General features: G+C 35.5%; 4 protein-coding genes, 1 long non-coding RNA gene and 1 pseudogene across 6 annotated transcripts; 3 read left to right on the forward strand and 3 right to left on the reverse strand.

Moving 5' to 3' along the window:
* The first annotated feature begins 614 nt into the window (after window positions 1-614).
* aldh4a1 (aldehyde dehydrogenase 4 family, member A1) lies at window positions 615-8,929 on the forward strand. The gene is made up of 15 exons (XM_059537550.1): window positions 615-799; window positions 1,675-1,768; window positions 1,857-1,949; window positions 2,605-2,652; window positions 2,784-2,939; window positions 3,061-3,210; window positions 3,493-3,567; window positions 3,883-4,070; window positions 4,461-4,534; window positions 4,636-4,832; window positions 4,942-4,989; window positions 5,083-5,235; window positions 6,786-6,907; window positions 7,110-7,228; window positions 8,166-8,929. The coding sequence occupies exons 1-15, from the start codon at window positions 759-761 to the stop codon at window positions 8,276-8,278; spliced, it is 1,671 nt and encodes a 556-aa protein (XP_059393533.1). The 5' UTR covers window positions 615-758; the 3' UTR covers window positions 8,279-8,929.
* A 1,211-nt stretch (window positions 8,930-10,140) lies between these two features.
* her2 (hairy-related 2) lies at window positions 10,141-11,134 on the reverse strand. The gene is made up of 2 exons (XM_059537521.1): window positions 10,975-11,134; window positions 10,141-10,879 (listed from the first exon to the last, which is right to left on the reverse strand). The coding sequence occupies exons 1-2, from the start codon at window positions 11,023-11,025 to the stop codon at window positions 10,493-10,495; spliced, it is 438 nt and encodes a 145-aa protein (XP_059393504.1). The 5' UTR covers window positions 11,026-11,134; the 3' UTR covers window positions 10,141-10,492.
* A 5,056-nt stretch (window positions 11,135-16,190) lies between these two features.
* LOC132126331 (transcription factor HES-5-like) lies at window positions 16,191-17,270 on the forward strand. Its single transcript, XM_059537526.1, has 2 exons — window positions 16,191-16,373; window positions 16,481-17,270. Exons 1-2 carry the CDS (start codon window positions 16,317-16,319, stop codon window positions 16,883-16,885), a joined length of 462 nt encoding a protein of 153 aa, XP_059393509.1. The 5' UTR covers window positions 16,191-16,316; the 3' UTR covers window positions 16,886-17,270.
* A 3,017-nt stretch (window positions 17,271-20,287) lies between these two features.
* Window positions 20,288-21,869, reverse strand: her15.2 (hairy and enhancer of split-related 15, tandem duplicate 2). 2 transcript variants are annotated; one of them, XM_059538056.1, is made up of 3 exons: window positions 21,740-21,867; window positions 21,371-21,646; window positions 20,288-21,264 (listed from the first exon to the last, which is right to left on the reverse strand). In XM_059538056.1, exons 2-3 carry the CDS (start codon window positions 21,425-21,427, stop codon window positions 20,860-20,862), a joined length of 462 nt encoding a protein of 153 aa, XP_059394039.1. In that variant the 5' UTR covers window positions 21,428-21,646; window positions 21,740-21,867; the 3' UTR covers window positions 20,288-20,859. The 2 variants fall into 2 exon arrangements, with proteins under 2 accessions (XP_059394039.1, XP_059394038.1); XM_059538055.1 differs by having other exon boundaries at window positions 21,371-21,869.
* Window positions 21,870-22,685: 816 nt separating this feature from the next.
* LOC132126651 (uncharacterized) lies at window positions 22,686-23,062 on the forward strand. Its single transcript, XR_009427428.1, has 2 exons — window positions 22,686-22,824; window positions 22,917-23,062. It is a non-coding gene; the product is annotated as an uncharacterized LOC132126651 (long non-coding RNA).
* A 277-nt stretch (window positions 23,063-23,339) lies between these two features.
* On the reverse strand, window positions 23,340-24,894 carry LOC132126650 (transcription factor HES-5-like; annotated as a pseudogene).
* Between the last annotated feature and the right edge of the window lie 1,366 nt (window positions 24,895-26,260).

Here is a 26,260-nt window from a genome sequence, read left to right on the forward strand (position 1 = left end):
TTAAAAAAAGAAAGGAAAAACTGTATTTGTTGCTGTTGTTGCTAATGCAGTGGTAATTTCATTAGTTACACACACACACACACACACACACATACTAATGCTCTCCACCACTAAAGTCTCGCCGAATATGGCGCCTAAATGTGGGAGCGTGGTTCTAAAATATAAACACCCGAAAAACACATAAAGTCCGTGTAAAGACTTTACAAATTTAGTGTTGTCCTTGTACTTATTAAAATCTTAATTTTTACTCCAGAAAGCATCATTGGCACATGAACATAAGTAGTTACTTATTTTATAAATAGAAACCCTGTAGGAGAAACGACTCAAACAGAGGGCAGAACGTCTCGAACGCTGATTGGTCAGTTAGAGACTCGCCTTCTCGCCTCTTCCATTATCAACAACGGGGGAGCAGCTTAACTCCAAATAACTTTATGTCTACATGATGAACGTGTGAAGCTACAGATATAATGTTAAATACAATATGTTTAATTACCTAATCATGTTTGGTCACTATTATCGATTGTTTATGAGAAACATGATGTCTGAAAGCTGAATGGACTGTAACAATTTTAACACTTTAATAAATCCCCCCTATACCGGAAGTGGTATTCTCCATTCGTGTGACGTCCCAGCCTGTGATCCTGGAGAATTTAACTGTCAGGGTCGCATTTTAACGTTACAAATCCTCAACGAGAGGATAATAATTTGTATTCATACATATATAAATAAATTCTCTGCCCTGTCAGTACAGATTAATCATGCTACGAGTGCGATCTGTCATCTGCCAGTCTTGGAAGGGGTATGTATGCAGCTGCACATGGACTCACACGACTTTCACTTTGAGATAGTCTTCTGGAGACTTCTTGACGTCTGTCACCTTACGCAGATAATAATAATAATAATAATAATCGTATGCCTGTGCATTATTATGTGATGTGAGTGAGTGCTGGACGTGCACACAGTCAGGCAGACTGTTGTGTGAAGCTGAAGAAACTCGTCCTCCTGCTGTTATTATGTAGGCGAGATCTGTTTACACAAGTGTCTCTCGGTGTTTTTATTGTATTACTTTAACTCGATCTATTCATAAACATAATCCACATACTGAAACACTGTACAAAACAAACACTGTATTCATGTTATTACAGGTCTCTTAAACTCACTGAAGCTGTTTTCTATTTGATCAAAAATACAGTAATATTGTGAATATATTGTAAAATTAATTTTCAGTATCATTCCTTCAGTCTTCAGTGTCACAGAATCCTTCAGAAATCAGTCTAATATCTAATGATTTCCTGCTCAAGAAACATTTCTTTTTAATATTTTTGTAGTAAAAATCATACATTTAACCAGATTCTTTGAATTTGATTCTAAATGTCTTTATTGATCAGTTGCAGATTTTTTTGTGTGTATTAAATCTTTTGAATGGTAGTGTATCATTGATGAATAATAAACTGCTGTCACTGCTTGACGTGTCATGTGAACTACCTCAGCTGTCTAACAGATGAATGCATTAAAGACTAAAGTGACCCAGCTGTCTCCTGTTATGGATTTACAGCAGGTTATTCTTCTAGTTGACTTTATAAAAGTTACTGATTGAGAGGCTTGTGATCTCTGTGACTAAACTGAGAAGTATTGAAGAGCAACAGTGTGTTTGTTGGTTTTGTGTCTCTGCAGGTTCAAGACCTTCCCGCGTGCAGCTGTGGAGGTGAAGAATGAGCCCATTCTGGGGTTCAGAGAGGGCAGTAAAGAGAGATCAGAGCTGGAGAAGGTGAAAAACATATTGTCTCTGATTTCCCAACACACTAAATATGTGCGTATCTGACTGATTGAACCTCTCTGGCTTACTTTGTTTACAGGCATTACAAAACCTGAAGGGAAGAACCGAAGAAATTCCATGTGTGATTGGAAATGAAGAAGTGTGGACCAAAGACATCAGATACCAGCTGTCTGTGAGTTAATCATTGCTTTGGTTTCTGTATGAGCATGTGCTCTGTAGATCTTTTACAGCAAAATCTTCCTCACTACATCTGGAATACTTGATTGTTCACTATGGCATGAAATATAATGCTTAATAATACTATTGTTTGCCATACTGGGGTCTCTCTTTTTTATTTACTCAAAATAACAATAATCAATAATTTTAAATTAAATTTGTTTTTTACATATTATTATTATTATTTTTTTATTGTAATTATATGAAAATAATACATAATATTTTTACTATATATTTTGTCCTTTGAATAAAATAAAACCAACTTAAATCAATATTTAAGATCGATTTTTTATTATTATTATATTTAAGGTAAATGTTTAAGATCCATTTAAAATCAATAGGTTAGGTTAGTTTAGTTATTTTTTATTATTATTATATTTTTCTGCATTGTACTTTGATATATATATATATATATATATATATATAATATATATATATATATACATATATACATATATATATTTTTTTTATTATTATTATTATTATTTGTTTTCTGTTGTACTTAAAACCTCTCTCCAAACAATCACAGGACAGTGTGGATTTATTTTATTTCAGTGTTTATATTCTATAATCATGTTAAATTGAAGTTATTGTTTCTTCCCTCCTTTTAGCCATTCAACCACTCTCATAAAGTGTCCAAGTTCTGCTATGCTGATAAGGTACAGTATGTTAATACTGTAAATTATAAGATTCACATGAGGAAATCCTGTTTACTTGAACTTTTCCAAATAATTAATTTAGCATGGAATGAGGTTGTTTTTGTTCCTAATTTGTGTGGCTGTGTTTTAAGGAGCTACTAAATAAAGCCATTGAGGCCTCGGTCGCTGCTCGGAGAGAGTGGGATCTCAAACCTGTTGCAGATCGAGCCCAGATTTTCTTCAAAGCTGCTGACGTCATCAGTGGACCCAAGAGAGCAGAAGTCCTGGCCAAGACCATGATCGGACAGGTGTACTTTTGCGCATTTGGAGCTGGTTACTGCTTATGTTAACTAGTTCATTATGCCTTTGCATCTGGGATTATTTATGTTGACTTTCCATTAAACAAATGACCTTTGATCCTTGTCTCAGGGTAAGACTGTGGTTCAGGCTGAGATTGACGCTGCTGCAGAACTCATCGACTTCTTCAGGTTCAATGCCAAACATGCGATTGAGCTGGAACAGCAGCAGCCGTTAGACAGCGATGGAAGTACCAACACCATGCTGTACCGTGGGCTGGAGGTGCGTTCTCTGAATAACCAGATGACTGCATAACACTTGTGTCTGTGCGAGCTACGGGTGCACAATAAATATCGGCCGATAATTAATGCGCATCTCATCAGTAAAGCCGGTTCTCTAATCAGTGGTAAATTCCATCAGGTGCGTGATTTCACATAGAGCAGTTGTTACTTCACGGAGCTGTTGTTAACTGACAAGCTGCGAAATTAATTATCAGCCGATATTTATCGTGCACCACTAGTGCAAGCCCTTATTTGGCATTACCTTGGCTTTTACTTGTTTTAGGGTTTTGTAGCTGCTGTCGCGCCATTTAACTTCACAGCCATTGGTGGAAACCTGGCCGGCACCCCTGCTATCATGGTGAGTTGTCAACACACATTTATTTCTGTTTTCTATTTAATAATAAAACAAGTTCAGTTCAGCTATAAGCACTATCAAGGTCTTGTATTATTGCCAGTTTAAAGTTCAAATGTCTTAATGATGCATTTGTTTCTTATAAACTCACAGCTTTCGCTTTAATTGTTGGACTGGAGTTGTGTGAATTGCTCTTGGGTGGAGCAAAATATTCATTTTTGAGTGAACTGTTCTTTTTAAATGAATTGGTAGTGACGCGCAGTGCCACTTGAGTGTTTTGGTTCATTTCTACGACTGACTTTGTCACTTATATGCATTCAGGGTAACGTGGTGTTGTGGAAACCCAGTGACACAGCCATGTCTGCCAGCTATGCCGTCTATAAGATCCTGAGAGATTCCGGATTGCCACCCAATATCATCCAGTTTGTCCCAGCCGATGGTCCAGTGTTTGGAGACACCATCACGTCCTCTGAGCACCTGGCTGGCATTAACTTCACTGGCAGTGTGCCGTACGTCTCTTTCTGTGCTTGTTGACTCAGTCATACAGTATGTAATGTGACTCTGTTACTCTAAGCAGTAACACTTTAGTATGGGACCAATTCTCACTTATTCTCTCTATAACTAGTATGGCTGTTTATTAGTACTTATAAGATCGTATTCTACATCTCTAATCCTACCCTACTAACTATTAAAAAGCAACAAATTAGTAGTTTATTGAGGCAAAAGTCATAGTTAATGGTTTGTAAATAATGAAAATTGGACCTTAAAACAAAACGTGACCCTCTTATCTTTAGTATAACCTTCTGTCTGAGTTAAAGTTTGTCAGACTCTGTAGTCTCACAGTGCAAAGTGAAAATTTCCTTTTTGATTGTTTTTTTTATTTTTGCAAATGTTTTCAGAACTTTCAAACGGTTGTGGAAGCAGGTCGCCCAGAATCTGGACATCTACAGGAATTTCCCTCGTGTTGCTGGAGGTTTGGGTTCCAGTGGCATTAAGAATGAAATTCTAATAATTTTCGACCTATTTTTTTTTTTTCGTGTATGTTTATTTTCTTGTTTCTCATGCTTGTTTTAGAATGCGGTGGTAAGAACTTCCACTTTGTGCACAAGTCAGCAGACGTGCATAGTGTGGTGAACGGCACCATCCGCTCTGCGTTCGAGTACGGAGGACAGAAGTGTTCGGCCTGTTCCAGGATGTACGTACCAGACTCACTGTGGCCTCAGATCAAACAGGAACTCATGGATGTGCACAAACAGATCAAAGTGGGAGACGTAAGTGGAAAAGTGTTCTTTTGACACAGGCAGTTGTGGATAGTAACAGTAATTTTCTTACAAACTGAACTTATTGCCATTTTGACTTTGTTTCTGTTTCACTTCAAAGCCAGTTGAAGATTTCAGCACTTTCTTCTCAGCAGTTATTGATGACAAGGTACAAATCAACAACATATTAATCCAATAACAAAGTAAATGTAGCTCATCTTTGATCTACTTCTTACTCAACACTCTTAATTTCTTTCTCAAGTCCTTTTCCAGAAACAAGGGATGGCTGGAACACGCAAAAACCTCTCCACATCTGAAGATCATCGCTGGAGGAAGCTGTGATAATAAAAAAGGATATTTTGTAGAACCCACCATTATTGAAACCACAGACCCACAAGAGAAAATCATGAATGAGGTATAAAAATTGTTGCATGCAAAATTGCATGATGGCTGACATCTTTATTTGGTTTTTCCCCATTGAGGATTACAGTTACACACTCACACACATTCACAGAGGCTCAGGGTGGTGAATGGATGGACTTTGGTTTGTTTAGTTAAGCCAATCTCTTCCATTTAACCTCATTTATCTTCACAAGCGGATGGTCTCAGCTGAACTGGTTACCACCCACAGTCACCCCAATGAGTGACCTAGAAATTGAGAACATAACAGGATATGATTCGATCAACCATTTGCCCAAAATGAATACTTGACATTATAAATGAATAATTATTTTTGATTCGAGAAATATTACTGGTTAATTTAAAGCTTTTACATAAGAGGTTGAATGCTAATTTGTTTGATTTATATATATATACAGTACAGACCAAAAGTTTGGACACACCTTCTCATTCAAAGAGTTTTCTTTATTTTCATGACTATGAAAATTGTAGAGTCACACTGAAGGCATCAAAACTATGAATTAACACATGTGGAATTATATATGGAATTATATACATAACAAAAAAGTGTGAAACAACTGAAAATATATCATATTGTAGGTTCTTCAAAGTAGCCACCTTTTGCTTTGATTACTGCTTTGCACACTCTTGGCATTCTCTTGATGAGCTTCAAGAGGTAGTCATCTGAAATGGTCTTCCAACAGTCTTGAAGGAGTTCCCCGAGAGATGCTTAGCACTTGTTGGCCCTTTTGCCTTCTGTCTGCAGTCCAGCTCACCCCTAAACCATCTCGATTGGGTTCAGGTCCGGTGACTGTGGAGGCCAGGTCATCTGGCGCAGCACCCCATCACTCTCCTTCTTGGTCAAATAGCCCTTGATGCCTTCAGTGTGACTCTACAATTTTCATAGTCATGAAAATAAAGAAAACTCTTTGAATGAGAAGGTGTGTCCAAACCTTTGGTCTGTACTGTATATATATGAAATATGAACAGAAGTGCACTTGCATTGTTTAACAGGGATGAAGGCTTATAGAATTTACTTAAACTAAACAAAAAAATAAGTTAATTATATGGAAGCTTATTTTCGGAACTGAATATAAATATAAAAAAAAAATCTCAGTACTGACTGGTGTTTACTTCTGGTAATTCTGACTTTTTCAGCATAATTCTGTTTACAGACTTTTTTTTCTATAAATTCTAAATTTACATTTCGTAATTTTGGCTTTTTCCCCTTATAGTTCTGAGTTTACATCTCCCAATTCTGACTTTTAATCTAAGTTTACATTTCTGACTTTTTTCCTCTGAATTCTGAGTTAACATCTCACAGTTCTAAATTTTTATCTATGAATTGTAAGTTAACATTTCACAATTTTTACTTTTTTCCTCTGAATCCTAAATTTTAATCTCACGATTCTTTCCCTAGAGCTCTGAGTTTACATCCCATCTTGCTTACATCTTACTTAAATGTCACAGTTTACTTTTTCCATAAATTTCCATTAGACTATAAGTGCAAGTCAGAATCAGGGATTATTAAATATCATACAGTATATATATTCTTTGCTATTTCAGGAGATCTTTGGGCCTATCCTGACAGTTTACGTTTACCCTGAAAATGACTACAAGAAGGTCCTGCATTTAATAGACAACACTTCTCCCTATGCCCTGACAGGAGCCATCTTTTCCCAAGATAAGTGAGTGCAGCCCCATTTCATCCATTCACCATTTCACGTTTCACTATCAGTTGCTGGACTAGATTCAGTTAGTATGTAAATGAAATAACTAAGTTTAGCACATTACCAGCTTTTAAATGACACATATTTTGGAGGAACTCGTATCTCTGTACTAGACTTATACATCTTTAACATACATCTATAATGTGGTTGCTTGTTTCAGGGCTGTTATTAATGAAGCAGGAAAGGCTCTTAGAAACGCTGCTGGAAATTATTATGTCAATGACAAATCGACAGGATCCGTTGTGGCCCAGCAGCCTTTTGGCGGCGCCAGAGCATCAGGTAAACTGAAAACCATCGGCATGATCCAGATTCAATCAGACTCTGCACACAGACTCTGTGGCATAATGTAAAGTTAAAATAATTGATTTCTGATTCAAAAATAAACATTGAAATACACACTCTTTTAAATGTATAGCCAAAAGAAAAGTTGTTCCAGCTCAATAAACAGGGTTTTGCTGAATAATACCAAGTTTTTTAATAAAAATATACAGCTGAAATAAGTCAACATCAGTGGATATAGAATATAAATATATACTCCGATATATACTTTGCTTACCAAAAAAGAAAAAAAACCTTCACATTTCATGCCTGCAGAATTTTTGTATTATTATTAAAGATTAAAATATTAAGTATTACAAGTTAAATTGGAGTTTTTAAAGGAAAATAATGTTGACTTGTCCATTACTTTGTTTAAAAATAATTTTAACATGTTCAAAACAGAAGAGCACATACATTACTGAGATATGAGGAAATGTTTTTAATTTGCTTAATGGAAAACAAATATATATTTTTAAGATTTTTAAATTTTCTTTTTTTTTTAAGAAATATAAGTGCAAGTCTTCTAAAATATATTCTTCAAATATATTTTTAAAAATACTTGAGTCGTTTTTCCCTTAAATGACTACTTAATATTATAAACTATATACACCTTTTTTAATTGTTTTAAATAAAATGTTTCACAATAAATAAAAAAATGTGCTAACTGAAATGTGCATGTATTGCTTGTTCCAAAAAAAAAAACCTTGCCAAAACTAAAACATAAATTATTTATTGGAAAATTGACGATTTTTTTTTTCACGTTCTTAACTGGAAAAATATTTTAAATAAATCAATTAATTAAAAAGGTGTAATATATGTGCAAGCAAAAATCAGTGAATTTAAAACATAGCAAATATATTTCATGCCTGCAGAATTCATTTTGCCATTATCTTTCCAGGCACCAATGACAAGCCCGGCGGCCCTCACTATGTCCTCCGATGGACGTCCCCGCAGGTCGTCAAGCAAACCCACGTACCTCTTACAGAGTGGAAATATCCCTACATGGGCTAAGAGATCATCAACCAAATGCTTTCCTTCCCTAAATCCCTTCATCAAGACTCATAAAGCAATCAGTCCCCTTCTTAATTGTTCTGAAAACACAGCCGAGAGGCCCTTAGACTGTTAAACAGAAACCTGCCCTCTGCTGGTGATGCTTTCAACATCCAAACCAGCAGCTACGGCTCTAGCTAGTGTGAATGTACTCAAGGAACTGAACGTGTTTGTAGATTTCTGTTGCCTCTGTTGTCCGTCCAGCCTTCAGATATCACTGGATCATTAATATGAAGATTTCAAACAAATGCACTGAAGAGTTTCCACGTTAATCTGTAATCATGTGCTGTGTGATTTTTCTTTTTTCTTTCAACACATCAAGACAGTAAACAGATTTCTATCTTTTTACAATTATCAAAAAAGTGAAAGGAAAATGTTCCCATGTCAATTCTTCTGTTACATTTATACTGATGTGATGAGCTTATTTAAATGATTAGAATTACATGTGACATTCTACTTTAAATCTGTAGCATTCAAATAGAATTTACATGTAAGTGTGAAGGCAAACATGATGGAGTGTTTTCAGTTTGCAAGGTATCAAACAGTCCAAATTTCCTTCACTGGCAGTGCAATCTAACGACTTACTGTGCCTCAATAAACACTTGGTCTGGATGATGGGTTTTTTCTGACTTATTATTTACAACTGAATACTATTCAGACTTGCAGCCCATACCTTGAATTTTCAAGGTTTTATAGCTACATTGTTTCTTTGTGTGTGTGTGTGTGTGTGTGTGTGTGTGTGTGTGTGTGTGTGTTCAGCATGAGGGTGAGTAAATGAAGACAGAATCTAGATTTTTGGGTGGACTATTCCTTTAAGTGCTGAAAACCGCTTCCTTGTCATCTTGTATAAAAGTGTTTTTTTTGTACTTTTGCTGTTCTTTATTTGTGTTGAGCCACCTCTGGATCCTGATTCCCACAGTAACACATGTTGTGGGCTCTTTTATGACTGACTTTAAAGCGGCTGCAGCTCAGGAGCGTGCCACACTTCAGACAGATGCTTTATGGCGATACAGCTGTGAAGGCACACTTCTTAACACATAATAAATTCAAGAGAACCCATCCTCTGTCCTCTCTCATGCAGCCAGTTCCTCTTTCTTTATAGGATCTGTCCTTAATCATGAGAAAACCCAAGTGTCGCAGTAGACTAGCATGCTGTTTCCAGAACCTGAAAAATGCAGGATTCCTTTCTTATGGAAATCAGTTTGCTTTGGAATGTTTTATTGAAAATATTGCTTCATGTATGTATATTACATCCTTATTATATATTAATTTAGCAGCTAACTCTAACTTGTAATTGTCATTTCAGCGTAATTCAATAAACCTACTCAGGATGTAAATTAGTGTCAGGTATTAGCTATAAATACGGGTGTTAGAAGGTACATGTAAAACCAGCAAACAATTAAATTTGTTGTATTTACTATAAATTACTTCATGTATGGTTAATATTTATATGGTCTTCCATATTGGATAGCTGATTTAAAAAAAAATTTTTTCAAAGTTATCTCATGAGAAAAAAAAAGTAACAAACAAACCATCAACAGAAACATGTCATTTTAATTAATTTAAAATATTTTCTATATCCAGTTAAAAAAAAAACTCCAAGACTTCATTAAAAATAAATAAAACAAATAAATAACCATACATAAAAGGAAACGTGCAATTTTAATTAATGTTTTTTTCTACTACATATCTGGTTAAAATATATTTAGTATTCAAGTTATGACCTTACACACATATATATATATATATATATATATATATATATATATATAAACACACACACACACTAACAATAATAATAATAAATGCACCATGAACAGAAATGTGTGTAACTTAGTTTATTTTTCTCCTGAACTCATGAGATACCATTACACATTCCATCAATATGAGGGATTTAACGCCTCTAAAGGTTACCAATCTAATTAAAGAGGTTATTTCCAACAGAAACATAATAAGGTGACGTAACGTAGTACGCATTTTTACAATATGTAAATAAAGTTGATCTCCACACAGGTGAAGCAGCGCGTGCTCTCAGACTCAGGCTTGGGGTAAACTGAAACATTCTCTGCGTCATGACAGCTGCTGTCTACATCAACATTTTATAAAAATGACATGTTTTACTAAGATAGAGAAACAGTCCGTTCTCTGTACGTCTTCATGAGGATGCTATGAAGATCACCAGGGTCTCCAAAGCGCCTGCTCTCCGGTGCTCTTTGACGCGATCTGACAGCGGTCCTGCGCGCTTACTTTGGCTCGCTGGGTCCCGTCAAAGTGTTCCATCACTGGTTTGTTGATCTGTTGCTGGTTGTGGAGTGACAGGAATCGCACCGTCTCCTCGATACACCTAGAGAAACCGTCGGCGTAGCTCTGCGCATGCGCATCCGGCGCCCGCGGCCACGTGTTGTTCTTCAGGTAAATGACAGCCACTTCCAGGACGTCAGCCTTCTCTAGTTTAGAGCAGTGCTGGCTGGCTTTTAGCTCGGCTTTCAGAAGAACTTTCAGCTGCTCGATGCATCTGTTAATACGATCTCTGCGCATCTTCTCCACCACTGGTTTCCTCATCTGGAAAAAAAAGTTAAAGGTTTGGTCAGAGAGCGGATCGTAAGTAAATACTCGAGTGGAAATGGAAAGGAGGTCTTAAATAGATAAATACTTACTTTAGTTTTATCCTTTCCAGACTGCGTGAGTTTGCAAACAGTAGGTGCCATTATGTCTGCAGTTCGCGTGCTGTCACTGGATCGTGTGTGTGTTTCTTCTCCTGAAGTTCCTCTCCTTATAAGAGCCGTGATCCTGTCTTCTGTTTCCCACACTTGTGAGCCAATCGTAACGCGGCTGACGGGTCAATAGGGAAACTTTAAATTGGCCTGATCCTCCTTTGCTGGGAAACAATAGAGGTGCGCGCTCAAACAGCTGGAGTGTGTGTGTTCACGCGCTGTAAATGGGAAGCGTGAAACTGCGAGAGTGCACGAGCCTTTCACAGCGCTGGCTGTTCCGGCGGGAAAACAGAGGATCAATGAAGTGAATGGAGATTATGAGAACTTTCAAACGCTTCCCGCTCAAAATCTCTTTCAGAAGAGATTCTGAACAATTATTTGAAAGGCTTACAATGACTAGATGTTTAGCCCTTAATTAACACACAAAAGTGTATGTAGGTGTGTGTAGTATATATATATATATATATATATACACATACATATATACACACATACATATTAAATATACACATGTAAATATTAAAAAATATTAAAGTGGCTGTTGTGTATATATATATATATATATAGAGAGAGAGAGAGAGGCTGTACATATATTTATTTTCCAAATTTCTGTTTGATTTCTAATTAATTTACAGGTTAACAATGACCAAAACGTCAGCCATTCACTGTATTTTTTCATGTTAGTTTGTTTTAGTGTTTCATGTTGTATTGTCAATGAAATATTTTATTAAAGGCCAATGCATATTTGTATTATTTATTTGTATTATTTATTAATTTGTCCTGTATTCACCTTATATTTTAGCTCAAGAAGTATTTGGACAGTTAAGTGTGGCCCTTAAGGATTAATTATTCTGTTAATCATTCCTCAATATACCCCGGGGGACTGCTTGCCTCATTGAGAGCCCATTACTAATGCGCTGGGGACTGCGGCACACTTCTGTTGGGCCCCATTGAAGAGCGGCTGTGGGAAAGTTGGGACAACACGGGCTCCAGGATTAGACTTTGAAGAGCTCAAAGGCGCAGCTGGCTCCTGTGCGCGGGAAAGTGTGGTCAAGCGCTGACAGGCGTTTTGTCGAGCTTTTCACATGCGAGGTTCATGCTCAGTTCAGTTGGCTCACTTATGCAGTTGTAAATTGCTTCGGGTTACTATAATGCCATTTTAAAGTAATTAATGGCCATGCAGTCCGTTGATGTACTTACTTGCACGTATGTTTTACACCGATTAAATGGCCATTAAAATAACAATATTCCAAAATACTCACTTAAGTTGGTTTGCTGCACACTTAAAAATGTGCAATGATGACACAAAGAATAAAGGCTCTTTTTATTTTTGGTTCCATGGAGAACCTTTAACACCAATAGAATTTTTTTTATATATATAGTGAAAAGGTTCTTATAATGGGATCATCAAACATTCAACAGGATATTAACCAAAACTCATACAACATAACGATAAAACAAAACATTCTGGGGGCCATGAAAATTGTGTTATAATTACCAAAAATGGTGGCAAATAGTTAAGACTGTAAAAGAGGTACTTTTGGTTCCCCAAAGAACCATTCATGGAAAGCTCTTAAAAACAACCTTTTACTTAAAAAAAATAATAAAAAAGATTCTTCTTGGAACTATCAATGCCAGTAAAGAACCTTTATTTTTTAAGAGTGTGATAAATGCAAAATATTCTTCTTAATTGCAGCGACTCATCTATGAAGTGCATCTCTTGTTCTCTGAGGAGGCTTTGGTTTAGTTAACCCCAAATTCCGTTCCCACACCAATTCCCATCTCCCGCCAAAATCGACTGGTAAAGCCACAATACATTCCATCCTACTCCGCAAAAGGGTCTTTGAATGTGGGTGCCCCCTTGTCCATCACTCTTCTCATTCTCACACACACACAGAGAGAGGGAAGCAGATGCTCAGTGCTGTGTGCCCAGTGTGAAGTGTCCGTCTCTTCATAAAAATGGGGAGCTGGGAAGCCCCTGACCTCTGCTTGCCGGAGAGGAATTTGGGTCTTGATGTGAGAGAAGCTCAATGACATTCCAGCATCACATGCTCTGGCATTCACAGCACAGACGTATGAAAAGAAGCAGTTAAAACCCGAAACTGTGAAATTGTCCAGTACCTTCTGCCCACTGAAACCCCTCAAGTCTTGCAGGAGTGTTTGTGGTCATTAAAACAAAAACGGAGGAAAAAACAGGAAAGCAGCACCCTTTTTTTTCTGCAGGAAAACAATTGTTGAATTGTGGTGTCATCTTTAGAACAGCAACACACAGTTCAAATTATAAATTTTTACTAAATTATATATATATATATATATATATATATATATATATATATATATATATATATAATAGTATATAATTTATAATTTGGACAGATTTGAATAATTTAAATGTTTATTTTTTTATATTTATTAAAAATATTAAATGTAATTAAAAGCAATTAAAACACATATATTAAAATTATTAATTTGAACAGTTTTTCAATATGTGAAAAATCTATATTTATTGCCAATTTAAAAATGTCCAGCATATTAAAAACTATTACAAACATGTATGGGTATTAAAAATAATTAATTTGGACATTTTTAAAGTTTTCATTTTTTAATCAATAAGAATAACTATTATTATTATTTGAATATTTATTAAACAATTTACATTTATTAAAAACTTCAAATGTAAAAAAATCATGTATATTAAAAATTGTTTGAACATTTACAAACATGTATATATATTTTTTATTTAATTAATAAAAATCTAAATAAAATATTTATTATCATTGTTTAAATATTTAGTCAAATATATGTATTAAAACTAATTAATTTAAACAGTTTTATATTCAGTAAACAAAAATATTTATTTTATATTTTATTAACAAATATAAAAAAAAACTCAAATGAAAAAGAAAATCATGTTTTAAAATAATGAATTTAAATAGGTGTATTATGACAATATTAATATATGTATTAACAAATTATCCAATTGATAAAAAAGATGATAAACACATTTTTATTAATTAATTGTTCAATTTAAAATTATTAAATATGTACTATTATGGTTATTTATTATTGAATGATAGATAGATAGATAGATAGATAGATAGATAGATAGATAGATAGATAGATAGATAGATAGATAGATAGATAGATAGATAGATAGATAGAGACAGGTGTTCGCATCCTGTTGTGTATGTGAGGTTTACAGTGAATGTCTGTTAACATGTATAAAGATACCGTTGCATGCAGAAACGTGTTTTGCACACATGCCTCCATGCTTGTTTGTGTTGGTGGGATTGTGTACAGATCAATCTCTCTTCAGGAGTGAAAGCGTACCTGCAGCTTTGAGGTTCATGTGGGAGAGCAGGAAGCTTTGTGTGCAAAAGCAGAGGACCAGATGGTCTATTGAGAGCAGGAATAATGAGGCGCACTGGATCAGCGGCAGCAGGGTGGGGCGGCTCTCAATGGGCCGAAGTGTGGGAAGCAGACACAGACCAGAGCTCTCACACATTCCTCACTGAAGCGACCTGCAGCTGGACACACTGCCACAACACCACACACACACACAAAGAGAGAGAGAGAGAGAGCCTTTATTCCTCCGAACAGTGAGAAGCTGTATGCTGGAATGCTGCCTAGTCTTTAAACTATCAGTGTCATCTGTCAGAATGAGTCACTGTTTGGAAACCGGAGTCTTAAAGAAGGAAGAAAGAAACTGAAGAAAATAGAGCAAATTTCCCTCCAAAACAACATCTGGCATTGGGTGACCATTGTTGATGATCGGAGTAGAGAGAAAATATTTTTATATTCATTTATTAGAAGCAGTATGGAATATGTGAAATAAAATGAAGTTAAAAATAAAGTTAAATTCAAGCATAACATTAAGGAAAATATTCAATAATAAAGAGTGTGTTCAGCGGCACCTGTGATATGTGATTTATATGTGAAATAGAACATTTACAGAACATGTTAGGATTATATATATATATGGTGCAGATGTTGCAGCACATGCTTGTGCGCTGATGGAGACGTGTGTGTTTGGGTGTAGATTTGAGTCAGAGGACCAGGTGATGTGAGCGAGTGGTGAGAACACACACGCGTCGATCTGAGCAGCAGGTTCAAAGGCTGTTTGTGGAGGGACAGAGGAGGGGCTCGATCTATTGACTCAAGAACGTGTGAGTAGGATCCAGCCTGGGTTTCCCACACTATCTGTCCATTTATTACCCAAAACTCTCTCAGGACAGGAGGGGGGCCCAGAACAATAGAAGTGTGCCATACTTGAGTGCATGGGATAATTGCGCTTAATTGTCATTCGCAGTGAATATATTCTGATCAGAGTGTGTGAAGACTGAAGAAACACTTTTAAAATATAGTTAGAGCCATCACAAATAATATGGGAAATATCATATATATATATGTATGTATGTGTGTGTGTGTATATATATATATATATATATATATATATATATATATTTATGTGTGTGTGTATGTGTGTGTGTGTGTGTGTGTGTACAGTTCAATTATTTATATTTATTACATTTAAGTTATTTTTTATTAGTTTTTAATGTTTTTAATAAGGATTAAAAAAAAACTATTTCTTCCAGCCAGCTGTTTTACAGTATCTATGAAGATTTGTCATTTTTATTATATTTTGTATTGTAAAATATATATATTTACTTTACAATAATTATAAATAGAGCTATTATCAATTTTACAGTTCATATTCACAGTAAATCCTTTTTGTATTTATTATAAAATGATGTGCATATGTAGAAAAAAGTGTCCATTTATAAAATATTAAAATACAATTAAATATTTTATCCTTGTATTAGCAAATTTTTCCATAAGCATTTCTGCAAAAACAAAAAAAATCTTCCAGCCAGCTATTGAACTAGATCGGTGTCTCTGCCTGATAAGGTGTGTGACATCTTATCTATATCCTTTGCATCTCTTGGGAAATGATCATGTGTCTAGGCTCCATCTGCAGAAGCCTTATCAGTGAGTGCTGATGTTCCCAGGTAATAAAAGTACAGCAACCTGCCTGTGTTACGCTGGGTGTGTGGAAGAGCATTCCCTCCGTGGAAGCCCTGAGGCCAGTTAACCATGAAATAATTGATGCCTCTTCTATTGTGGAGGACGCCTCACCCACTGGCCTCTGAGTGTGGGAAAGCTATTCCTGACTGGGACTCATGGCTTTGTAATGCTAATGAGCTCCTATAAATAGAGGAGCGCACCCCTCATTCCCAACACAACTGACTTGCTTTCCTCAGAGAAACTTCTCTCCATCCGAAAGAATGGCTCCATCCTACATGACTGACTTCTCTAAACTCTCCAACAAGGAAAAGCATAAAGTAAGTATTTTTTGACACTTGAAATGCAATTGTTTCTCAACATTTCTCTTTTGTTCTGCTATGAATTTTGAAGCAAGCAACTAACCGACTGTCTCCTTCCTCACCAGTTGAGAAAACCAGTGGTGGAAAAGATGCGCAGAGATCGCATCAACAACTGCATCGAGCAGCTCAAATCCATGCTGGAGAAGGAGATCCACCAGCAGGATCCAAACACCAAGCTGGAGAAAGCCGACATCCTGGAGATGACGGTGGTTTTTCTGAAACAGCAGCTGCAGCCCAAGACCTCGGCTCCACAGAAAGCCCACTTTGATGGCTATTCCCAGTGTTGGAGGGAGACCATGAGCTTCTTATCTGGAGACAACAAGGTTGATGCTGTACGTCAGCATCTGAACCGCTGCCAAGAAGCCCAGATATCATCTCAAGACCTCACTCACGTGTCTCCAGCTTCCCATCAGCCCACCAAGGTGAAGCAGGAACCATGTGCTCACAGACCTCTCTGGAGACCCTGGTAGACAATGAAAGACTTCCACAGAAAAACTAGATGGTGGTTTTACCATCTCGTGTTGTAGGAGATACACATTTCCATTTCTATGTTCATTTCAACTGCTTCATATTGAAGTTTCAATTGTTTTATCCTTGATAAGATTTATAAGACATTTGCCTTGTGTTGGTCTAGAGGCTTTTTCCCAATCCTAATGTTTTTTTGGCTTGTGATATTGCTCAGAATCGGAGCCCTTTGTAAGGTCCTGATAGACGTTCATTTGATACAGCCTTTTGTAAAGGCTAAAGAAAAAAAACAATATTTGTTCTTATGATGGCATTCTTGTGTGCTTAAACATTGTGGACACTGTGTGTCTGACATTGCATTTAATAAAAGCAATTAATTATAAAAAAAAATCTTTTGACATTATTTTATTGATGTATACTGCTGTGCATATTATACTTAAGTCACCACATAAACACTGACTGTACACTAAAAATATAGCATACAAAGCAAAATGTAAGAAATGTGTGTTTTTTTTTTAGGATATATAGTTGCACAAAGTTTACACATGAGCTTACAAAATGATGAATAGTTAGTATCACTTATATGTTCAGGGAAGTTTGCAAATTCCTGAACATGTTTTATTGACATTTTTTAAATAGATTTAATATGCAAATCATTGTGCATCAAGGGTTATAATATAAAGTAAAAAAATTAATGAAAAAGTTACGTGAAATAAATAAACTAAAAATATAAAAATGTTTACGAAATTTACTTTTAGCTAGTTGCCAAAGCAACACTGAAATGAACTTAATGTACTAAATTAAAAAAAAAACTAAAAACTAAAATATAATTAATAAAACAATATTGACATTAAAAGAAATAATAATAATAAAAAAAAAACAAAATCAATATAACTAAAATCAAACTGAAAAATGCTAAATACAAAAATAATAATTCATTTAACTATATAATTCAAAATATAAAGTCAATCTCAAAGATACTAAAACTAGATAACTGATGAAGACTAGATAGGATGAAATGCTAAATAACTTTTTTTTTTTTTTTTTTTTTGGAGTTGCTGACCTCCAAACTTATAAACACAATTTATTTTAAGTTTTAAGTATTTAAAGTGTTTTCAGTTTAAATGAGTAAAACTTTATTTATGCGAGTATTCTGCTTTTTTTCCCAACATATTGTTTTATATTATAACAGTAACATTTCTGTTATATTACAAGACATGAATATACATCGACAATATTTGTTGTAATTAAGAAAAAAAAAAAAAGAAGAAATTTGATTTTAGCCCATCAGGGTTTTTTTCTGCTAACATCATTGACTTACTCGTAATGAAATGTAATGCTGGAGTTGGGACTGATGACACACAAGCACGTTCCATTTAAAACACTTTGTTTGCATGGGTCTGAAGCATCTGATGCTTTCCCACACTCACGGGCCAATCACATAGCTGTCTCTAACACTTGATAACATCAGCAGCTTGGACCTCTAAAGAATGAGAGAAGGAGGAGGAGGAGGAGGGGGTCCTGAAAGGGGATCTAACAGCCACTTTTTGTGTATGTGTATGTGTGTGTGTTCAGTAGAGGTGTGCCGTCTCCACTGCCTCACACCCAGAAACGAAAGGCTTCCCGCTCCTGTAAATTCAGCAGAGGCACATGGCCATCCTGACGTCTACTGTATTTGCCCTAAGTCCCGTAAAATGCATGCCACCTTCAGTGCATGCGGCGTGAAAAGTGTGTCAGCACTTGAAAGACTTTTAAAATACTTTTAACCAACTACAAATTTCAATAAATAATTGTGTCATGAATTAGGTTAATTCATTTTTTTTTTTTTGCAGATTGAAGTATAACTGCATGTAAATGTAAATGATCAAACGACATAAATGGAAATGACATCAGTTACAAAAGTTCATCAGAATAGTAATTTAACTGTAGAAAGTATATATATATATATATATATATATATATATATATATATATATATATATATATATATATATATATATATATATATATATATATATATATATATATATATATTCCTTTATTCTTCTTATGTATGTTATTTTATACACTGTAAAAAATATTTGTAAAAATTACTTTTCAAAGTTGGAAAAAAAAAGATTATTGGACTACATTTTGTAAGAAAATACTATTTCAGTCTCTCTACTTAAAAAATGTGTCTAATTATTTTTCTTTGTAAATCAATTGTGAAATCGACTAGCAGTTTCTGAGTGAAAATTGTTTCCACACCAACTGCTTTTAATTTTACACCTAAAATAATTGTATTTAAATTATTTTAAATGGAATATTAATTAATGCATATCTCATGGTTATTTTTCTTTTTGTATTTTTCTTTTTTTATTCCTTTTCCAGGTTTTAATTATACTGTATCTTATTGTTTTTTAATGTTTGTCTTGTTTTTAGTATCAGTTGTTCTGAAGGCATATTTCCATATTGTGGAAAACAGTTTCTAAAATATAAAGAACTTATAATATAACAATTCACATGACCCGTAACAATACGCCACCTCAGGTTTGCAACAAGTAGACTCAAACAACAAGTGGACAGCTGTTCGCCAGGGGGCTCGGGTTTGAACTGGGGCAATAGAAGGGAAAAGTTAGGATTCACACCACCATACGTAATGGATGATTTAGCACGGCACACTTCTTTCATGTCAGATCTGAAACAGGAGCCAGAGTCACGGGTGTGGGAAATCCTGAGAGAGGCCGGCCCCACACATGATGGGCGAAGCGCCCCACCCCGCCCCGTCAGCCACACCAGCTGTCTGATGAAACCAGAGCTGACAGCACACGGCACCCATTATCAAGGCTTTCAAAGCACAAACACCAATATTAAGCCCCTGAACTCTTTCTCACACTCTCTTAACTCTATAGTCATGCTCAAACTCATCTAAGTCTAGTTTAATACATGCCATTTATCACATGACTTAAAAAAAGTTTAAAAGACATGCAGATATTAAAACTGAAGACACATGTGACAAATATAGATATTTCTAAAGTTATAGAATGTGGTTTTATGCTCTTTAATAGGCCAACATCTAGTGTTAGGGATAATACATTTTTCATTATTTCCAAAAAATGTTATGCAAAAACTGATAAAATGTACACACTCTCAGAAAAAAGGTACAAATCTTATCATTGGCAGAACCTTTTCAAAACGTACACTTTCTTTTCTGCTAAATGCATATATGTAAATGCTTACACCATTAATGTCATTCTTTGACCATTAAGTGTAAATGGACTCCCATTAGCTGAAATTGAGACCACTTGATAATTTGACAGGTCTGGTGATGTTTTTTTGAAAACACGGTTTAAATTTCAAAGGTCCGTTAAGAACATGCAGTACAAAACATTTGTTTTGATTAACAATGAGGAAAGAAGCATCGATTATATTCAAAAAGTGTTTATTTGTATGTGACTATGTTTGCACAATTAACATACAGTATGTCACTATATATTAGAAAAAAAAGTGAAAATTTACATCCTGCATAAGAAGAAACTATAGCATTTGCATATCAAACATTGCAAATATTTACTTTGTATTTTACTCCACAGGAGTTAAACATTCATTGACTCTTCAATGCGAAGTTTCTGTCCATCCATGAGGAAAACTATAGAGGTGTTACAATAATAATATAATATTATTATTATTATTTAACATAATGTAATCACCTGTAGAGAATTACACTTTCACATTGTGAAACCCATTCCCATCCATAATCTAGTGGAAGTGTCAATTAAAAATTCTGGCCAAGTAAGGTGTCCCCTACTCGAAATTCGTGCTCTGCACTTAACCCATCCAAGTGCACAAACACACTGTGAACACACACACACCTGGAGCAATGGGCAGCCAATGCTGAGGTGCCCGGTGAGCAATTGGGGGTTTAAAAAAGGAAGCATCTCCTACAACACAAGAGATGGTAAAACCACCGTCTAGTTTTTCTGTGGAAGTCTTTCATTGTCTACCAAGGTCTCCAGAGAGATCTGTGAGCACATGGTTCCTGCTTCACCTTGGTGGGCTGATGGGAAGCTGGAGACACGTGAGTGAGGTCTTGAGATGATCTCTGGGCTTCTTGGCAGCGGTTCAGATGCTGACGTACAGCATCAACCTTGTTGTCTCCAGATAAGAAGCTCATGGTCTCCCTCCAACACTGGGAATAGCCATCAAAGTGGGCTTTCTGTGGAGCCGAGGTCTTGGGCTGCAGCTGCTGTTTCAGAAAAACCACCGTCATCTCCAGGATGTCGGCTTTCTCCAGCTTGGTGTTTGGATCCTGCTGGTGGATCTCCTTCTCCAGCATGGATTTGAGCTGCTCGATGCAGTTGTTGATGCGATCTCTGCGCATCTTTTCCACCACTGGTTTTCTCAACTGGTGAGAAAGGAGACAGTCGGTTAGTTGCTTGCTTCAAAATTCATAGCAGAACAAAAGAGAGATGTTGAGGAACAATTGTATTTCAAGTGTCAAAAATACTTACTTTATGCTTTTCCTTGTTGGAGAGTTTAGAGAAGTCAGTCATGTAGGATGGAGCCATTCTTTCGGATGGAGAGAAGTTTCTCTGAGGAAAGCAAGTCAGTTGTGTTGGGAATGAGGGGTGTGCTCCTCTATTTATAGGAGCTCATTAGCATTACAAAGCCATGAGTCCCAGTCAGGAATAGCTTTCCCACACTCAGAGGCCAGTGGGTGAGGCGTCCTCCTCAAATCAAATCAAACACTGGCAGTACATATCCCACAGGACATGCATTTACCTTATCTAGATCCAATTAATCAATAGGTTAATCAGTCTTTCGATAACCAAAGTGTTTAATGATATAAATCTGTGATGAAACTAAAGATTTGCATGCACCTTTTTATCCACACGGGATACAAACATTTTCCTTGACGAACACAATCCAGTGCTGGGAATTAAATATTCTCTTTCCACCATGTCAGCTTCTGGCCAAAATCATGGTGAGAGCATGGCTTTTCTAAAAGCTGGTCATTCAAAATGAAAAATAAGATATTCAAGTAATTTTTTTTCTAAAAACCTTAAAACTAAATATGGATCTATACTTTGCTAAAAACCATTTTAAAAGCTTCAAAATATTAATATTTTAAATATTTTTTACATATACATAGTATAACATTTTTAGTGAAACTAATTAAAAAAAAGAAAAAGAAGAAATATTCATATTATTACAGGAGTTGTATACTTTTCCCCAAATCAATGTAGATTATTTATTTTGAAATATTAATTAAATAATAATAATAAATACATAAATAAAATCTGTTACTAATAAATGTTTTGATGTGGCAGTTAATCCGATTATTTCAATGATTTCTATCAGGAAGTCCACATTCTCTTTAAATCAAATTGAAATGTGGCATCTAAATTAAAAGTTTCAATTTAAACTTTTTCAGATAATCCGATAAAAAAGTAAACAATAAATGAACTCAAGCATGAGCAGATTACATTGATAAAAGCACATCCAAAATTCACTTTGAAGAAAAAAAACCTCTATAAAAGATCAGCACAACAAACTGAAACCTGAGGCTGGGAAAGTCCGTTTTTACTGGAGCAATAACAGCTCAGGATCAAAGACTCTCTGTCTGAAGCGTGTCTGGATCGTTTTATTGCCTCACACCGACTTGTTGGTCTTGTCAGCACTACTGGACTTCTAAGCGGGTGTCAGGCACACTTTTAGTGACTCTTGACCCAGCGGGAGAGGACGGAAGCTCGTGTGCCGTAAAACCGCCGACTCGCGCTCCTCTCTGATTGGCTGGCAGTTTGAAATAACTTTTACCTCAGCTATAACTACAGCGAACTTCATTCTTATATGACGAGAAGAGGATTTTTCACATTTTTTTTTATTTTTATTAAATCATCACGAAATGGCACCGGTCAGTCAATACCAAGGACGTGAGAGCATATCGTGTCCTGAGAACCACAAAGTAAGTGTAATATGACCTTCTTGATCTCTATTTTACCATATAACTCACTGTCAAACTTACCGTTTTTTCTTCTTCCTACGCATTTTCGAAAGATTCTTGTGGAAAAAACGCGGAGAGACAGAATCGACCGCAGTATCGAACATCTGAGAGAGTTATTTCACAACACCACACAAATGTCTGGGTGACATTTTGTTATACCAAACAAAGCCGATATTCTGGAGATGACCGTTGATTTTTTTTAAAACAACGCGCCAATTCTGCGTCACGTGTCACTGCACGCGCACCTGACGCCCCACGACAGAGAAGCGATCAAACGATTCTACGTGCTGCAAAGGACCAATCAGATGCGCTTAATGGCCTTCACGGCGCGTGGATTGATGCGCAGATCACCAAAACGATCATCGACAAGAGTGCCATTATGGAGACCGTAGAAGAACAATTAATTTTGGGACTATCTGCTTGACATAGCTTTTGTTTAGGCGTATGCACTTTGTTGCTTTTTAATGTAACATTTGCTTGTTCTTTTCGATTTAATCTAGTTTAATCTACCATCTAGTGTATGGTAAGCATAACTTAATTAGAAAATCATGTAATTTGAGTTTTTTGGTCTCTGATTTATCCATGCCTTTTGTAAAGGCGGTTTCATTATTTAATCCAACTTGTTTTATCATGTTGTAACTGGTACTTATTAAACATTTATTGTGTTAAACATGTTCTGCTCATAATTTTCAATACCAGTGAAAACAAAAAATGACTGAGGAGCAACTCAATTTATTAGATGTCTAATGAGAAAACGGATGTTTTGCAAATTACACATGCAATGTCAAATAGACATGTATATTGATACAATACAAGTGAGTCATTGAAAACCTAACAGTTTTCATCACAATACATGCCTTTATGAAAGGAATGAGTAACAAACTTGTTCCAAAAAGGAACTGTTTAAAACTTTATAATCTGACAAGATTTTCCCAAACATGCTTAAACAATAAGACATAAAAGTTAACTCAAAGGCTCATTATGAGGTTAAAATTAAATCTAGCTTCAATGTGAAGCACAATTTGAGATCACTTAAAATAAGGAAGCCCATCAAAATAGATGGGAAATTTAATTCGTTCTATAAACATAAATGTTTTTCAAAACATGTAGAATCACATGAAGTTGGAAGTAATCAAACAGCTAAATACATGAATTGCACATTGTACATTCAAGCTCATTACATCTAATGAAGAATAAAGTGAAGCCACGTCTTCACTAACATATCTTCCAAACTGGAATTCATTAAGCACTTTTCCTCAAAAAGGAAAATGTAAAAATGCTAGTCCACTGAATCTAAAGCAGACGTTCAGTCTGAGTGTTTAAGGCTCTACCAGCGTCTCCAGATGATGCTCTTGTTGATATTCATCTCTTTGCTGAAGGTGTTCTGGTCTGGCAGGACTCTTTCCCTTCTGTTACATGAAGTCTGCAGCTTCTGGAAGTGCTTCAGCAGTCTTCTCTGGCTCTCTGTCTTCATCTCATCTTTGGACACATCTGGAGAAGCATTGACTGACAGCATGTGAACTGGAACTGTGGAGCTGCAGGAAGATGAGTGTCATCTCCAGGATCTCTGCTTTCTCCAGCTTTGAATCCGGCTGCTGCTTGATGAACTCTGGAGCCAAAAGACACTTGAGCTTGAGTTGACACAATCTCTGAGCATCTTCTCCACCCTTGGCTTTCTCAGCTGCAGATGAAGACAGAGGAGCATTAGGAAAGTGTCCTTCAGATAAGATGATATTTAAGAAGAGCAGTGAAAGCTGCTGCAGTAATGCTGCTGTCAGTAGGATGTGAATGTACCTTGTTGTTGAGAGGGAGCTGCTCCTCTGAGATGATTGTAGGTGTCATGTCTGGATCTCTGTGCTGTAGATCTCTCTGTTCAGAGTGAGTCTGATCTGCTCTGGCTGCAGATCCTCTATTTATACTCCCAAATCTCCATATGAATGTGTGAGGCTTGAGCTTGTTGGAGTTTCTCACAGTCTGTAGCCAATGGAAGAGCTCAAACAGACAATGAGGGATGTGGACCACCACATGCTCAATGATCCTCCATCAGGGGCTCAAAGGAGCAGGTGGAGGGTGAATCTGGGAAAATGCTGACCTGTAGAGAGATCACGTTCACATCAGTGTCATAACCAAACATGTGCCATACTGAGAATTTTGTTTTTTTCCCTAATAGAACACAGCATGCATTTAGAAAAACAGCAACAACAACACATCAGTGTTATCAACCATAAAAATGTGCAAAGCAATGACATTTTAAAAATAATTTAAATGCATATATTCTTTCAGGTGTATTTACATTATTCTTTTACAGTTTGATTGCTCATGAATAAAATCAATATATGCAGCTGCAGATTAAAATCAATTGAAAAGCTGTAATGAAACAGTATTTTAGGTCAATGTAACAAGATATTCTGATGAGTTCTATGAGATCTGTGGCTGTACCTGTTCTCAGGCTTGTTACACACACACACTGACACACACACACAAACACCCTGATCACATGCCCCAATGCTCCTGGAGCTGGTGGAGCCACAGAGACACACAGCTTCACACACTTCTGTATTCATCGCATTAAATCAGTCACACAATAAGTGTGTCGGTTCCCACAGGTCTGGGGTTTCTGGAGGGAAGCCTGAAGGATGCTATTCAGTTTTTGTTTATTTAGTTGCTTGCTTAATGTGTGGTGAGCATTTCAGTGATACATTTTTTATTTTTTATTTTTTTATTGTGATGTTTTGCTTTGTTTTGTTTTTGTGTGTATGTTTAGATTGTATTCTATTAAGTGTCTGTCAAAGCAACATTTTCTAAATAGTAATAATAATAATTTACAAATTATTCCTATTAATTTTTTTCTTAATTTCAATGAATATTCATCATTTATAATATAAAAAATTATTATTGAATATTATTATATGTAATATTGAATATTTATTAAAAAAAATACTTTGTCAAAATATTTCACTTTGTTAAATATTTTGCATGTCTGTGAATGAATTATAAGCATACAGATACAGTAAATATTTTCAATTAATCGCTTGCTACATATTTGTTTGTGTTTGTAGAAAATATTGGAATATACTTAACAAAGAAAATATATATTTTTTAATCAAAACCTATTTAATTATTATTTATAATTAAAATTTCAATTATATATTTTTGTCATTTTTAAACACATTCAGACGCTAATAAAAAAAATGAAATCTATTTCAGATTAAATAAAATTATTATTATTATACAATTATAAAATATTAATGTGTAAAATATTTCACACTCATCTATAAATGTAGTAGTAGTAGTAGTTCCCCAAATATTCCCATTGCTACATAATTTACATATTTTTTTTTTAAAGGTCCACTTCTTCGTGATCCCATGTTATAAATGTGTGTAATGTTGTTGTTAG

The sequence above is a fragment of the Carassius carassius genome, chromosome 44 (assembly GCF_963082965.1).
Source record: "Carassius carassius chromosome 44, fCarCar2.1, whole genome shotgun sequence".
NCBI lineage: Eukaryota > Metazoa > Chordata > Actinopteri > Cypriniformes > Cyprinidae > Carassius > Carassius carassius.

What these genes read in the sequence shown, in the direction of transcription:
- her2 (XM_059537521.1), bottom strand. Translation starts at nt 11,025, where the DNA reads ATGGCACCTACTGTTTGCAAACTCACGCAGTCTGGAAAGGATAAAACT. An exon ending in CTGGAAAGGATAAAACTAAA is followed by an intron (nt 10,880 to 10,974) that starts GTAAGTATTTAT and finishes TTTTTTTTCCAG; the next exon opens with ATGAGGAAACCAGTGGTGGA.
- LOC132126331 (XM_059537526.1), top strand. Translation starts at nt 16,317, where the DNA reads ATGGCTCCATCCTACATGACTGACTTCTCTAAACTCTCCAACAAGGAA. An exon ending in CCAACAAGGAAAAGCATAAA is followed by an intron (nt 16,374 to 16,480) that starts GTAAGTATTTTT and finishes CTTCCTCACCAG; the next exon opens with TTGAGAAAACCAGTGGTGGA.
- her15.2 (XM_059538055.1), bottom strand. Translation starts at nt 21,427, where the DNA reads ATGGCTCCATCCTACATGACTGACTTCTCTAAACTCTCCAACAAGGAA. An exon ending in CCAACAAGGAAAAGCATAAA is followed by an intron (nt 21,265 to 21,370) that starts GTAAGTATTTTT and finishes CTTTCTCACCAG; the next exon opens with TTGAGAAAACCAGTGGTGGA.
- aldh4a1 (XM_059537550.1), top strand. Translation starts at nt 759, where the DNA reads ATGCTACGAGTGCGATCTGTCATCTGCCAGTCTTGGAAGGG. An exon ending in GCCATCTTTTCCCAAGATAA is followed by an intron (nt 6,908 to 7,109) that starts GTGAGTGCAGCC and finishes TGCTTGTTTCAG; the next exon opens with GGCTGTTATTAATGAAGCAG. An exon ending in TGGCGGCGCCAGAGCATCAG is followed by an intron (nt 7,229 to 8,165) that starts GTAAACTGAAAA and finishes TTATCTTTCCAG; the next exon opens with GCACCAATGACAAGCCCGGC.